The sequence below is a fragment of the Peromyscus californicus genome, unplaced genomic scaffold (genome assembly GCF_007827085.1).
Source record: "Peromyscus californicus insignis strain IS unplaced genomic scaffold, ASM782708v3 Scaffold_21__1_contigs__length_65335640, whole genome shotgun sequence".
In the NCBI taxonomy this organism is placed as follows: domain Eukaryota; kingdom Metazoa; phylum Chordata; class Mammalia; order Rodentia; family Cricetidae; genus Peromyscus; species Peromyscus californicus.
Window position 1 is genome coordinate 25459126 of NW_026294514.1, and position 13670 is coordinate 25472795.

At 44.5% G+C, this 13670-nt stretch overlaps 1 protein-coding gene across 1 annotated transcript in view; it reads left to right on the forward strand.

Annotated features, from left to right (window-relative positions):
• Xrcc5 (X-ray repair cross complementing 5) overlaps positions 1 to 13670 on the forward strand; it is a 99245-nt gene that overhangs the window by 8540 nt on the left and 77035 nt on the right. Inside the window, exons 5-8 of the mRNA XM_052749815.1 lie at positions 234 to 356; positions 3919 to 4110; positions 9685 to 9799; positions 10907 to 11045. Coding sequence (XP_052605775.1) covers positions 234 to 356; positions 3919 to 4110; positions 9685 to 9799; positions 10907 to 11045 — 569 coding nt within the window. The remainder of the gene's footprint in view (positions 1 to 233; positions 357 to 3918; positions 4111 to 9684; positions 9800 to 10906; positions 11046 to 13670) is intronic.

Below are 13670 nucleotides of genomic sequence, written 5' to 3' on the forward strand. Positions count from 1 at the left end.
ATGTGTGTGTGTATATGTGTGTGTGTATGTATGTGTGTGTATGCACACGCATGTTTTAGCACATGTGTGGAGGCAAGAGGACAACTTCATGGAGTTAGTTCTTTTCTCCACCCTGTGTGAGTTCTGGTGATTGAACTCAGGTTGCAGGTTTGCAGGGCAATTGTTTTTACCTGCTGAACCATGTCACTGGCCCTCAGAGAATGACTTCTTAATGTGATCACTCTGTCTTTTAGAGGAAAGAAGTTTGGGAAGAAGCATATTGAAGTGTTCACTGACCTCAGCAGCCCCTTCAGCCAAGATCAACTGGATGTTATAATTTGTAACTTGAAGAAGTCTGGCATCTCCCTGCAGTTCTTGTAAGAGCTTGAGAATAATGTATAGGAAAATCTCGTTCCCTTATGCAGTGGGCGGGCCCCATGTAGATGGCTTATAGGAACCTTCTCCTTTGGCTGAGTAGGAATCTGCCAGATGACTGATTGGCACCTTATGTGTATCGATTATACTTGTGTTCATGGAACTGTTTTGAGCTGTGATAAAGAGATAAGTGAAATTGTGATACAGAGAAATTGAGCTCAATAGCAAATTACTGATTTTAGATCTAAAGAATGAAGGAATTAAAAAAACACCTTTGGAGGATATTCGTTTTTTTTCCTGTCTGCATGGATGATGTTAGCAGACTGATGGTTTCTTTTTTACCTGGCTCAGAGAATGACGTCTACAGACAGTAGTAGATTGAGGGTAGACAAAACTGTTATGTTAGGAATCAATTTATAGCACATATAATGTCTTATGTTTAACCCTTCCTCAGGATGCAGACATATAATAAAATGTCATTTGCTATGTGTATTATAAAATTTGGGAAGAAAACGTGTATTTTATAGTTTATAAGGAAGAGGTTCCTTCATCTCACGGTAACTTGAATTCCCCCTCTAACATTTACTTTCTTATCATACGTCCCCACTAAAAAATTCTTGTCATTATACTAATCCTTCCTGCTGCATTTAAAACCCATTTCTTCTTGCCCTATTTTTGGCTGAAGCAGAGTGATGCTGTAGGATGTTGAATTATTAATCTGATCAGGGATGTTCATCTTTCAAATTGAGCACTGCACTAAGAAGCGTGCGTTCGGAGTGGGAGCCTTTGGCCGCTTAGACTGCCTGCCCTGGGGAATTAAGAACCCCTCTTGCATGTATGTGTGTCCCTCTTAAGACTGCTGGGAGACACCTCCTTCCTCTGGGACTATAGAGAAGAGTTCAGAAGAGCATGCCAAACTGGTACTTGTTAAGATGGCACTTCTGAGAAATTAAGTGCTTTTTAAGTGACACTTCTCACAGAACTGAGGTTTCCTCGGTACTTCAGAAGGCCGGCTCAGTTCAGTTCCCCGCCCGTGGTCTCAGGATGCCTCGTGTTTGAAGCGGATGGTCCTGCCCTTCTGCCAATGTCATTTGGAAGAGCTGCTCTTATCTTTCTGAAACGAGTGCCGCAGGAGAGTACGCAGAAGGAGTGCGGGCTTTTCTTCCCCTTGCTTGTCAGTTGTCTGGTTGCATCCCTTCCCTCGGATATGTTTTCTTCCTAGACTGCAGACTGTCACCTGCTGCTGTTCAGTATATCCCATCTATCATCAGTTGCTCTAGTTTCATTTAAAACATACGTGTTCCGTGGGCAGTTTTTAGCTTCCTCTCTGGTGAAATGCAGCCTAGAAAGAATTGTTATTGTAACTTGTTCTAGGGTAAACTTTCTCAGGCTTCACTGTCATGTTATTTGTCTCTTCCTGGTTGATGCTGCAGTAGCAGTCAGTACCCAGTGCCAAGCGTCTGCCATGCCGTCCATGCACGGGGGTGGGGGTGGGGGGGGTGGTGCTTCACCTTGATGTGTAACACAGGTCATGCGGGTCTGTCATGCTAAGGAAATAAAGAGAAAGTTTACCCAGAAAGCCTTATTTTCAGTATAGCGAGCAGAATGGTTGATTGCCTTTAGAGTATCCATCCGCATAGGGGTGACCTGCAGAGTGTTGGGTGAACGCAAAAGATTACCTTGCGTTAGGTGATCTTGCCCTCCGTTTGCAGGAATAGAGTAAGGTGGTATGCCGCAGCACAAGAGCGTCACCCCGTCAGGCAGGTGACTGGGTGGCCCTGGTCCAGCCATTTCATCCCAGTTGCTTTAGTTTCCTTTCAGAAAATGGAAGCAGAAATCTCCACTGACTTAGTATATGAGAAATCAATGCTGCTGTTTATTTGAAAGTACCTATCTAAGTACATATCTAAAGTACCATATCTGATATTATCCTAACAGATATTTGGGTGGTTTTTCAGTTTGCATATGGATTGATTATTTAGTATGTTTTAAACTTAATTTTTATGTTCTGTGTTCGAGTGTTTTGTTTACATGTATGGCTGTGTACCTCACATGTGTGCCTGGTGCCTGTGGAGACCCAACAGGGTATGGGGTCTCTGGAACCAGAGTTACATATTGGTTGTAGGCCACTGTGTGGGTGCTGGGAACCAGACGAGGGTCCTCTGCAAGAGTAACAAGTGCCCTTAACCACTGAGCCCTCTCCCTAGCCTCTGGTTATTAATATATTTTGTGATTACTAATCCCAACCTGGAGTTAGTCTCATTCCAAACAAATAACTAGAGAGAAACATAACAGAATTAGGTTTTACTTCTGTCTAGCAATATTCTGATTTCTGTGTAAGATTTTTTTTCTTTGTTTGGTTTTTCAAGACAGGGTTTCTCTGTGTAGTTTTGGTGCCTGTCCTGAACTCGATCTGTAGACCAGGCTGGCCTCAAACTCACAGAGATCCGCCTGGCTCTGCCTCCAGAGTGCTGGGATTAAAGGCGTGCGCCACCACGACCAGCTTCTGTAGAAGATTTAATTTGTACAGTAGCATTCGAATTTTTAAGTGTTTTATGTTTCACAGCCTCTTATTTCTTATTGTGATTATTTGTGGTGCTGGGGTTGGATTCAGGACCTCATGTATCTAGGCAACCACTCTGTCGCTGAGCTACATCCTCAGCTTCCTACTCTTCTTAAGTCCCCCTAGGAACCCTGGGGGTCATTGGTAGCCTCCCCAGTACTCTGGTGTGCTTAGTCTTTGCCGGGGCTTGCTCTTTGACTTTAGTGACCTTCGGTGAGCTCTTCTCGGGCTCTCCTTTAGACTGTTGACTCCTGATACTTTTAAGTTTGAAATCAGAGGGTGAGATACTGAGTCCTTTGTAGATAGTCGAGTTGGGTAGCATGAGCTTGTCTCAGTCAATTCCTGTTGCTGTGACAACGCCCGTGAGGTCATTTATAAACAGATAATCCCCGTCAAAGGCCTGGAGGGAGGAAGTCTGAACTCACAGTGCCAAGGCAGAGTTGGTGTTTGGTGGGAGATGTCTGCCTCCCAGAGATGCTGTCAATGTCACATGAGAGAAAGGACAGAAAAGGCCCAAAAGGCACCGTCCCTAGTCCCTTGCATAAGGTCAGGGTTCCACCATCATGATCGTCACCTGCTGACCCCCTCTCCTAATACTTAAAATTTCAACCTAAGAAATTCGGGCTGCAGACCAGAGCGGAGCGGTGTGGAGGAGGCCGTTCTAAGAGAGCACCAGTACAAGGCAGATGAGTCAACTGTGGAGAGACCGTGAAAGGTTCTCAGGACCTGGTAGTGACCACTCCACTGCCTCCCAGAAAGCCCCGCCTTCTCAGTTATTTGGTTCTGTCAACCAGTTCCCCCTTTTTACCAGATCCAAGGAGTTTTAGCTCTTTAAAGCTGGAGTAATAGGTAGATACACGTCACTTGACGGATAAAATTATGGAACTGCGTAAGGTTGACTGACAGGCGGACATCCTCCTCATAGGTGGTAGCAGTCACAGGGTTGGAATCCAGATTTGGAACCCAGACTCACCTTCTTTACCCGTGATCTTTCCTGACAGTCTGCCCTTTTCAATTGGCAAGAAGGGTGAGACTGGGAACAGAGGAGATGGCGGCTTGGGCGTGGACCACCATGGACCCTCCTTTCCTCAAAAAGGAATTACTGAGCAGCAAAAGGAAGGCATCCGCATGGTGGAGAGGGTGATGGTGTCTTTGGAAGGTGAAGACGGGCTGGAAGAAATCTATTCCTTCAGGTAGGACATGGAAACATGGGCGGCAGGTTTTCACCTTCCCATATGGATTTCTTTGATCAGAGGTCTTCCGGATGCTTTTCTTTCCTGAGTCCTTCCTGATTTAGTGCTCATTCTTTAATAAGTGTTCTGAATTTTATTAAAGAAGTCGCAAGCTCACCCTAATCTCTCTTTTATTAGCTTGTATGGTTTGCACCGGGTTCTCATTTATTTCCAGACATGTCACTGACTTTGGGAGTGTAGAGATGCCTTAGAGATGGAGTGCAGGAGTTCTTCTTTATTCCAAGCTTGGGGCACAGTTCTTGGACCACTCTTTTCATACATTTACAAAACCCATTGTTATTTTGAAGCTCTTTCGTTAGTCTACATTGATTGTTTTGTTTTCATTGTGTCTGTTTCATTCAGGTCCGTGTGTTTTTGGTCACACTCACCCCTGTTACCCTCTCTTGTCCTGCTGTTCCTGCTGGTCCCTCCTTCTCCCTGCATCTCCTTTCTACTTCTCTCTCTCTCTCTCTCTCTCTCTCTCTCTCTCTCTCTCTCTCTCTCTCTCTCTCTCTCGTACCAGCGGGCCGGTCAGGTCAGTATCACAGTACAGAGTGTCCACAGAGAGTGGACTGAGTAACTCCGTTGATGACTGTTCTCTCCAGCGGGCTGTATTCACCCCTGGGCAAGCTGGACAGCAGGGCACACGTTCCACACTCACCCCTGGGCAAGCTGGACAGCAGGGCACACGTTTCATACTCACCCCTGGGCAAGCTGGACAGCAGGGCACACGTTTCACACTCACCCCTGGGCAAGCTGGACAGCAGGGCACACGTTTCACACTCACCCCTGGGCAAGCTGGACAGCAGGGCACACGTTCCACACTCACCCCTGGGCAAGCTGGACAGCAGGGCACACGTTTCACACTCACCCCTGGGCAAGCTGGACAGCAGGGCACACGTTCCACACTCACCCCTGGCTTGCTTTCTCTGTGTTCTGCAGCCAAAGCACATGGTGCCTTCTGCAATCGTCTTACCGCACAGTTCTGTTGTGCAGCCAACAGCAGTGGCAATAGTCCTGTTGTCCCGGGGATCTCAGGGGTTTCCCTCACCAATAATAATTCATAGGGAGGTAACCTGCCCCTAGGATTTTCACTAGTAACCTGTGACTTCTCGGACAGTTTTATCACCCACACAGGAGACCTGGACCTCTCTGCTCAAACTCTTTAAAGTTCTGTCTTTTAATTGGCTTACAGAGCAGCAGGTTCCCTTATGCCTTAGAAAGATTTTTTAGAAATTTTTTTTTTTTTTTACGTTATTTGTATGAGTGTTTTGCCTGCATGTATATATGGGTCCACATGCATGCCCGTTGCCCACAGAAATCAGCAGAAGGCGTTGATCCCCTGGAACTAAAGTTACATTTGGTTGTGAGCCACCACGTGGGTGCTGGGAATGGAAGCAGGGTCTCTCCAGAGCAGCCAGCGTTCTTAGTCCCGGGGGTGGCGTCTCTTCAGCCTCTGTCGCTTTCATGCATCCTTAGTCTGGGCTGACTGTCCCGTCTCCTGGACATCCACCTCCACTTAGCACTTCCAGCTCTAGTAGTGCTCTTTCCACCTCCACGTTCGTGTTCTGTTACATACAGGCGTGCGTGTACACACACACACACACACACACACACACACACACACACACACACACACAGAATTCAGGCCTCTTTTTCTCCCCTCTCATGGGCCTTTCTGGTTTCCCAGCCTCTGTAAACTCATTTCCTACATAAATACACATATAAAAAAATTAGAGGCCGGGCGGTGGTGGCGCACACCTTTAATCCCAGCACTCGGGAGGCAGAGGCAGGAGGATCTTTGTGAGTTCAAGGCCAGCCTGGTCTACAGAGCGAGATCCAGGAAAGGCGCAAAGCTACACAGAGAAACCCTGTCTCGAAAAACCACAAAAAAAAAAAAAAAAAAAAAATTAGAAGCCAGGATCCATGTATGAGAGAATATGTATTATTTATCTTTCAGAGCCTGGGTTATCTCACTTAATATATTTTTCAATTCTATCCACTTTGTTGCAGATTTTATAATTTCCTTTCTCTTTAAAGCTGAATAAGATTCTATTGTGTATGTGCGCCACATTTTCATTACCTATTCATAAGTTGATGGACATCTAGGCTGCTTCCTCTCCTTACTGTTGTGAATAAAACAGCAATAAACGTGGATGTGCAAGTATCTCGTGATAGTGTGTAGAGTGTGTAGAGTGTAGTGGTATAGCTGTAGAGTTCTTATTCTCCACTAATTTCCACAGTGGCTGTACCAGCAAGAACCATTTTTAATTATGAAAAATGGTGTCATGTCTGAGATCATCAGTGCTCCTTTACTTTTTGATACTAATTTTAGAGAGCATCACATGAGGGTATAATATGGTTTTTGATTTGAGGCTTTTCTTTTTCTTCTAACTTTAGGCCAGTGTTCTCAACCTTCCTAATGCTGTGACCCTTTAATACAGTTCCTCATGTTGTGGTGACCCCCAACATAACATTATTTTGTTGCTATTTCATAACTGTAATTTTGCTACTGTTATGAATTGTAATGGAAACATCTGATATGTAAGATGTCTGATATGTTCCCCCTGTGAAAGGGTTGTTTGAGTCCAAAGCTGTCTCGACCCACGGGTTGAGAACTGCTGCTTTAGATTATTAGTTTGACTAAATCCTGTTATAACAAATAAAAGCAAAACCCTTCTCATATATATAAACAGCCAAAACACCCAAAGCGCAAGCTCAAAATGTAACGAATTCATAGCCAGTGTTATTACAATGTTGTTGTCATGAAGGGAAAATGTTCACCTTGGTGTTGGAAAGGCAAATGATTTTTTTTTAGGAATGAAATCCCTGAAGTATCATATAACAATAAAAAACCATATAACAATAAAGGACACTTTTTTTCATCTATCCATAGATACTGTGGGAGATGTAGATGTAATTCTAAACGGTTTTATTAAATAAGAAACAGAACCAAATACAGAGTTAAAAGCCCAGAGATCAGAGCAGTAGCCAAGAGCTAAGACCACCTTATCTTACCACTTGCTGCTGTCCTTCCCCTGAGAGAGAGACCTACTTCCTGTGTCCTGTCTTTTTATTGCCTTTCGGTTCTGCCTTCTCATTGGTTCTAAACCCAACCACATGACTTCCTCGTCACTGCCTGTCTATACAGACCTCCAGGTCTCTATGGTTGGTACTGAGATTAAAGGCGTGTGTCACCATGCTGGCTGTGTCCTTGAACACACAGAGATCTGCCTGCCATGTGATCGGGGATTAAGGGTGTGCGCCACCACCGCCGGACTTCTGCTATGGCTTGCTCTTAGCTCTGATCCCCGGGCAACTTTATTTATTAACATACAAATAAAATCACATTTCACCATAGGGAGAGACCATCTCTGTTATCTGTCTTGTTCTTGGTTCGAGTTGGATACACACTTATTTTGAGCAGAGAGTCTGGGAAGGTTTATATTGTATCCACTGTCGTGTGTTTGAGGAGTCAAACTTGGCAAAGGGGACCATACAATAGTTTGCCTAGTAGTCTGGCTTGTGTGGACTCAGAGTCTCGGGAATAACGCTGCCTTTGTTTAGGATCTAATTCCATTCATCTGTCGGTACGTGGCATTCAGGAGTGGAAGCAGAGTTCTCAATTGAAGGAGGTCAGCAACAGTTTACATCTGTTGTTTTATTCTCAGCTACAATTTTTAAGAATTTCTAGAGATCTGTAATTGAGGAGAAATACATCATGATTTTGTAAATATGGAAACCCTCGAAATTATCGATAAAATTGGAGTGAAATTTCCCAAGGGGTCACCAAAGGATTTAGTGAGGAATCCTATAAAATGAAATATCTTGACAAAATATGTGTTCTTGTCACATTGTGTGCAGATGTGTTGTTTCTCTCTGAGCTATGGGAACACATGCTTTAAGCTAACATATTATGAGTCAGTATAAATCTGCTGTTTTTTTTAAGGTATCTCCCCCTCCCCCAGCAAGCATATAAATCATCGACTATGCATGTCTTAGTGTTTTAAACTACTTGGGTTTTGGGTCTTCTCTATAGATCAGAACTTTGTCACTCAAATACAGGGACTTTTTTTTTTTTTGGTTTTTTCAAGACAGGGTTTCTCTGTGTAGCTTTGCACCTTTCCTGGTACTCGCTTTGGATACCAGGCTGGCCTCGAACTCACAGAGATCCACCTGCCTCTGCCTCCCAAGTGCTGGGACTAAAGGTGTGCGCCACCACCGCCTGGCATAAGTCTATTCTAATTTAAGTTAATTGTGGTTAAGAGGGTTTTCAAATTCAGGTTCTCTGATACTGTACATATATGGTCTTTGTCCTGGTGATTACAGAAATAAAAACCAAGACTAGAGAGTGAGCTTTCAGGCAAAAGTTTTAATTGGAAGGAATAAGGGCTTGAGGAAAAGAGACAGCACTGGCTGTGGGAAATTATTTTTATATAAAAAATTAAAAAAAATCCTTGGTCCAGAATCCATACCTCATGATATCTTGGATGACTAGTCATGTCTCATGAGATAAATTAGATCTGGTGCAGACATATTCATTCTTTACAAACCCGAAGTTGGCTTTGGTGTACTGTGAACTTCGGAAGCAGGAGTTCAGGCAGAACAGCTGTGCTTGTTGCAACAAGGTTCTGAGGATTGGGGTCTGTTGAGGTCTCTCTGTCTCTAACTCGGTGGGTAACGTAAGATAGTTCTCACCACTTAGAGATTCTTCTTTCATCTATACCATGAACATCAGTCATAAGGACTGGATTGTACACTTTGCATGTATTAGACCGCTAATTCCTTTGCTCTTTATCTTAGTGAATACCACAAATCCCACTTCTTATAGTCTTCTGTTGTGTTTGATTAGGGGCAGATAAAACCAGACTTGAATTTCACCTTTGTTTAAATGAAGCATCGCTCTACATTACATTTGTCTTCTCCCAGCCCTTCTCACCATTAAAAAACTGTACCGTTATCGACTTTACATAAAGACCAAACAGACTACTGATTCCTTTATCCCCTGGGCAGTCTCTCTGTTGTGCACATAGAAAACACCACGTCTTTTATTTAGGGGAAGTGGCATTAACTAATGAATTGGGAGCAGTGATGCTGCAGCCTGGTGCCCTCCCTTTGATACCCTGGAGCCAGGGCTCTTACCCTCCTGTCTGTTGTTTTCTGGAGTTGGTGAGGGCCTTCCATTGTGTGCCAACTCGTGGTGAATGGGCTTTTCTCATGTCCTCGAAGGTGTGCTTGGTTCTGGATAGACGTTGAGAGGCACTGGTAGTTGAGAGAAGTGACTGAAGACACGAGGGGAGGCAGTTCTTTGCCTCCTTTCAGGCAAGCCATTCGAGCTCTGCCACCCCCCAAGCCGGCTCGCTGTCTCTGGCTCCGTTCCCACCACCGGTGCCATTTTCCTGGCGCCCCCTGCCGTTTCTCTCTTTATAATCACCAACAGCTCACTTCTCATTCCAGCGAACTAAGTAAACCATCTCGTCCAAATTAACATTGGAACATTGTGTCGTCTTTCACTGTGTGCTTTCTTTTATTAAGTGAGAGTCTACGGCAGCTGTGTGTCTTTAAGAAGATTGAGAGGCGCTCCATGCCCTGGCCCTGCCAACTGACCATCGGCCCCAATTTGTCTATAAAGATTGTAGCCTATAAATCGGTAGGTAGTAAATACATATTTTTTTAAAGCACTGTTACCAGGCGGATAAATCCGCTTATGTAAGACGCTGACAATTCATGCGTGAGTTAGTCAGTGTGTAATTCCTGCCTCTGTGGCTGCTCTCCCTGTTGATTTCGTCTCTGTGTAGCTTTTCATCTAAGAGGCACACGAGGAGAAGTTTTAAGGACCGTTTATAATACGGCTTCATTCCCTCCTCTTTCCCTTTTGCTGAGCTGATAATTGATTGTTAGCCAGGAACTCAGGCCTTTGTCCCTTCTTTTAGGAGAAAGAAAGTGTGATGGATCAACCTGTCACTGTATCTCATAGCAGGGGTGTCGATGATACCCCAGAGTTATGTGGAGAGCTTTGGAGACGTGGTCATACCTAATGCAGTTATGAGTGATCGGTAGTAACAGCATCTCCAGACTGTCAAAGATGTTGTCTTGTTAGTGTCAGGTTTTATGTCCTTACTCATCTGCATTTGCACATCATAGCTCACTTTCAACGGTGAATTGCCTTTGGTGATTATTGAAATTCCAGTCTGAGTAGAAATCTGATCTATGCTCCAGTAGGAGCTTCTCTGTCTTCTCCCCCTCTTTAAATGTATGCTAAAAATATAATTTAATCTGAGAAATAAATATACAGACATATTTTTGTATGTCTAAGAACTTAATTCCCAAACACATCATGAGAAGCACGGAGGTAATTTTGAGTTATTTTGGTTTCTGTCAAGGCCACAGGAGTGGGAGTGGGGGTGAGTATATGCTCTGTCAGTTTCTCAGTTTCCTCTTTTGACTCTTCCTTTCTTTCTGACTACGGTAAAATGTATGGTCCCCCTTTATTAGGCAATTTGAGGGTTTTCTATAGAAAGTATGTGTATATTAAGAAATCAGTATGTGCCTAAAGGTTACCAAAGGAGAAAAAGGGAATATAGAGACAGTTACAAGGTAGTCCCCTTTGAAATAAACTAAATTTTACATAATAGGAAAGGAGAGGCTAAACACTGTGTAGCTAGAATAATCGTTAGACAGTATGTTAGAGTTTCGTTTTCTGTCAGTCACTGTCCTGTCTCTCCTTATCGTTCCTCTCCCTATCATTTGAAAATAGATTGCACAGGAGAGAACTAAGAAGACTTGGATAGCTGTGGATGCAAGAACCCTGAAGAAGGAAGATATACAAAAAGAAACCGTTTATTGCTTAAATGACGACAACGAAACTGAAGTTTCCAAAGAGGACACTATTCAGGGTATGCTAACGAGCAGATTGTCTTCAGGGTGATGGGAGGCAGCCGAGGTGGGCTGTTCCCCTGCAGATGGTGCAGCTGGGGCAGCAGCCAGACACTGGGTCCCGTGGGTCAGGGGCTCTTGGGCAAGATGGCTCCCAGGAACAAACTGTGTATTTGATCCTTCCGAGTTTAAATGTGTCACGTGACAGGACTTAGACCTTGGCTTTGTTTTCATGTGCAGATTCACTAGCTGGGAGGATGCTTATATAAAGGGAGCAAGGCAGCTCTCCCCTTACTCTTCCAAGTGTCAGTGTCAGGTTTTATACCCTACCAGATATGCTCAGTTAGGGGACAGTACTATTTGTGATTGCTGTCCTGGCTTATGCACACCAGGTTCTTTAGAGTTGTGCTAGATATACTCTGCCCATTCGGCTTAAATAGTGTGTTCAGATGACATCTTTATCCAGAGCCCTTGGAAACTAGCTGAGACTATCTGAACGTTTAAGAGCTCAAATCCTCATATGCCAAATGATGCTTAAGATGGCAGCCGGGTGCTTAGATCAACTTATTACCAGGTTGTGCACTACTTAATATCGTTTTAATTTCCCAGTCCTGGAAAAAAGTATCATGTATGGCTCTATATTTTGCTGTGTGTGTATTTAAGTGTATGAGGGAGTGGGATAGTCTGAAGCTGGCAGTAGATAGAATGATACACAGAATGTAATTAATACATTACGATTTCTGTTACTTGTTTGAGTTTAGTAGTGTAGCATAGGACATGAATTTTAGAAGTGTGATTGAGCTGGAATCACGACCCCATCGTTATCTGATCTTTCTGTCCTGGTGTCAGGACTGGCTTTTGGTGGGAGAAGCATGAGAGAGGCACAGGCCGGGCTCAGAGCGGCCTGGTGTCTCCTAATTGTCACGACCCAGTGAAGCAGACACTCCTGCCATTTCTGTTTTACACACAAGGCTGTCGTAGCTACTTACTGCTGTGATGAGATACTTGACAAAACAACTCGAGACAAGAAAGGTTGATCTTGGTTCCCGGTTTGAGGGGACAGTCTGTCAGGCAGGGAAGGGACGGTAGCAGGAATGGGAGGCCACTGGCTAATGTTGCATCTGCACTCAGGAAGCTGACGCTCAGCTCACTTTCTCCCTTTTGTTCAGTTCTGGACCGCACCCGTGAGATGGTGCCATCCTCTTTCAGGGTGGGTCTCCCTACCTCACTTAACCCAGTGCAGGAACTTCCTCACAGGTACATCCAGAGGTTTGTTTCCATGGTGATTCCAAATCCCATCAAATAGATGGTCAAGACTGGCCATCAGCAGACAGGGGTGAGAAGCCTGGCAGGTAGAACCCCAGTACCCTGTCTCTCACCCTCTCCACACACCCTATGACTAATCTAAATTGATCTAAACTGAGAATAGGGCCACAGTCTCCTGGTACCTGTGCCTGCAGCAGACACTGGACAGGTAGGAGGACTGGGTCCTAGTGGTAAACACACACACTCTGGAGCCTCACAGGAGAGCATAACACCCCCCACTCCCACCTTGGGCTCTCAAGGCCCCGGAGTGAGGAAGGGACACCCGTAGCTGGAGGGAGCTCTTTGCCAGAGAACATGAAGGGCTGGGCAGAACCTAAGACTTCCATGCACCCACGTCCTGACCTTGGCTTAAATCTAGGAAGCCCACAGTGTGCGTGCTATTAGCCAGCAGAGACCATAGCTGAGTTTCCACTGTGCTTGGCTAGTGTCCATGTAAATTCTCTCTAGTGGGCTTGTGTTATCTCACTCCACAGTTAGGGGAAACCGAGGGAAGGGCCTAGGTTTTAAAGGGTGTCCCTAGAAAACAGCATCCCCAACCCAGGACTGGCTATTTAGAGGGCTCATCTCACATCACAACAGAAGCCACTAGTTCTTAAACCCACATGGCTAAAGCATAATCATGTCAACCTAGAGCGTGAACTTAGAGCGTCATTTCAAAGGGCCCCACAGCAGCTCCACTAAGACCTGTCCACTGAGCAGCCTGAATGCAGAAGTCAGGTGAAGCATCATCCATGTCCACATGTTTCCCCAGATGTTTCCCACTGCAGTCAAATCGTGTCAGAGCTCAGCGGCATTTAGGATCTCCCAGTTACCAGGTGTTTCTACAAGCCTTCTAGAGGACATTTTAGATGAAAGAATAATAGATATAAAAAATAGGCTTATTATATAAAGTGTATGGGAGGTGACCGTGCTGCTGGCATTCTGTCTTGGTGAGCAGATGCACACATCAAGACTTAGCAGCCCCTTTCCTTGCAAGGAAGGAAGCATTGAGATTTTTTTTTTAAATTGTCAATAAAAATATACCTATAAAAATAAACAAAACAGAAAAAGATTGACCATCAGAAGGATCAAAGCTGAAAGATATTAACATGCTTAAAGCTCCCCAGCTAGCAGTGCACAGGCACAGAGCTAATCTAGCTGTGTTCCACCATACTGTTCAGCACAAGGACCAATAAAGCGTTTTGAGTGCTAGACCCAGAGTTTATACATGATTTTAAAAGCAAGTGGAGCCATTGATGTGTAGGGGACCTGTACACATCTATAGTGTTTAGAAATGTTCCCTTAGGGAGATAAGTGTGACAGCTGGGTTAGAAAGAGGA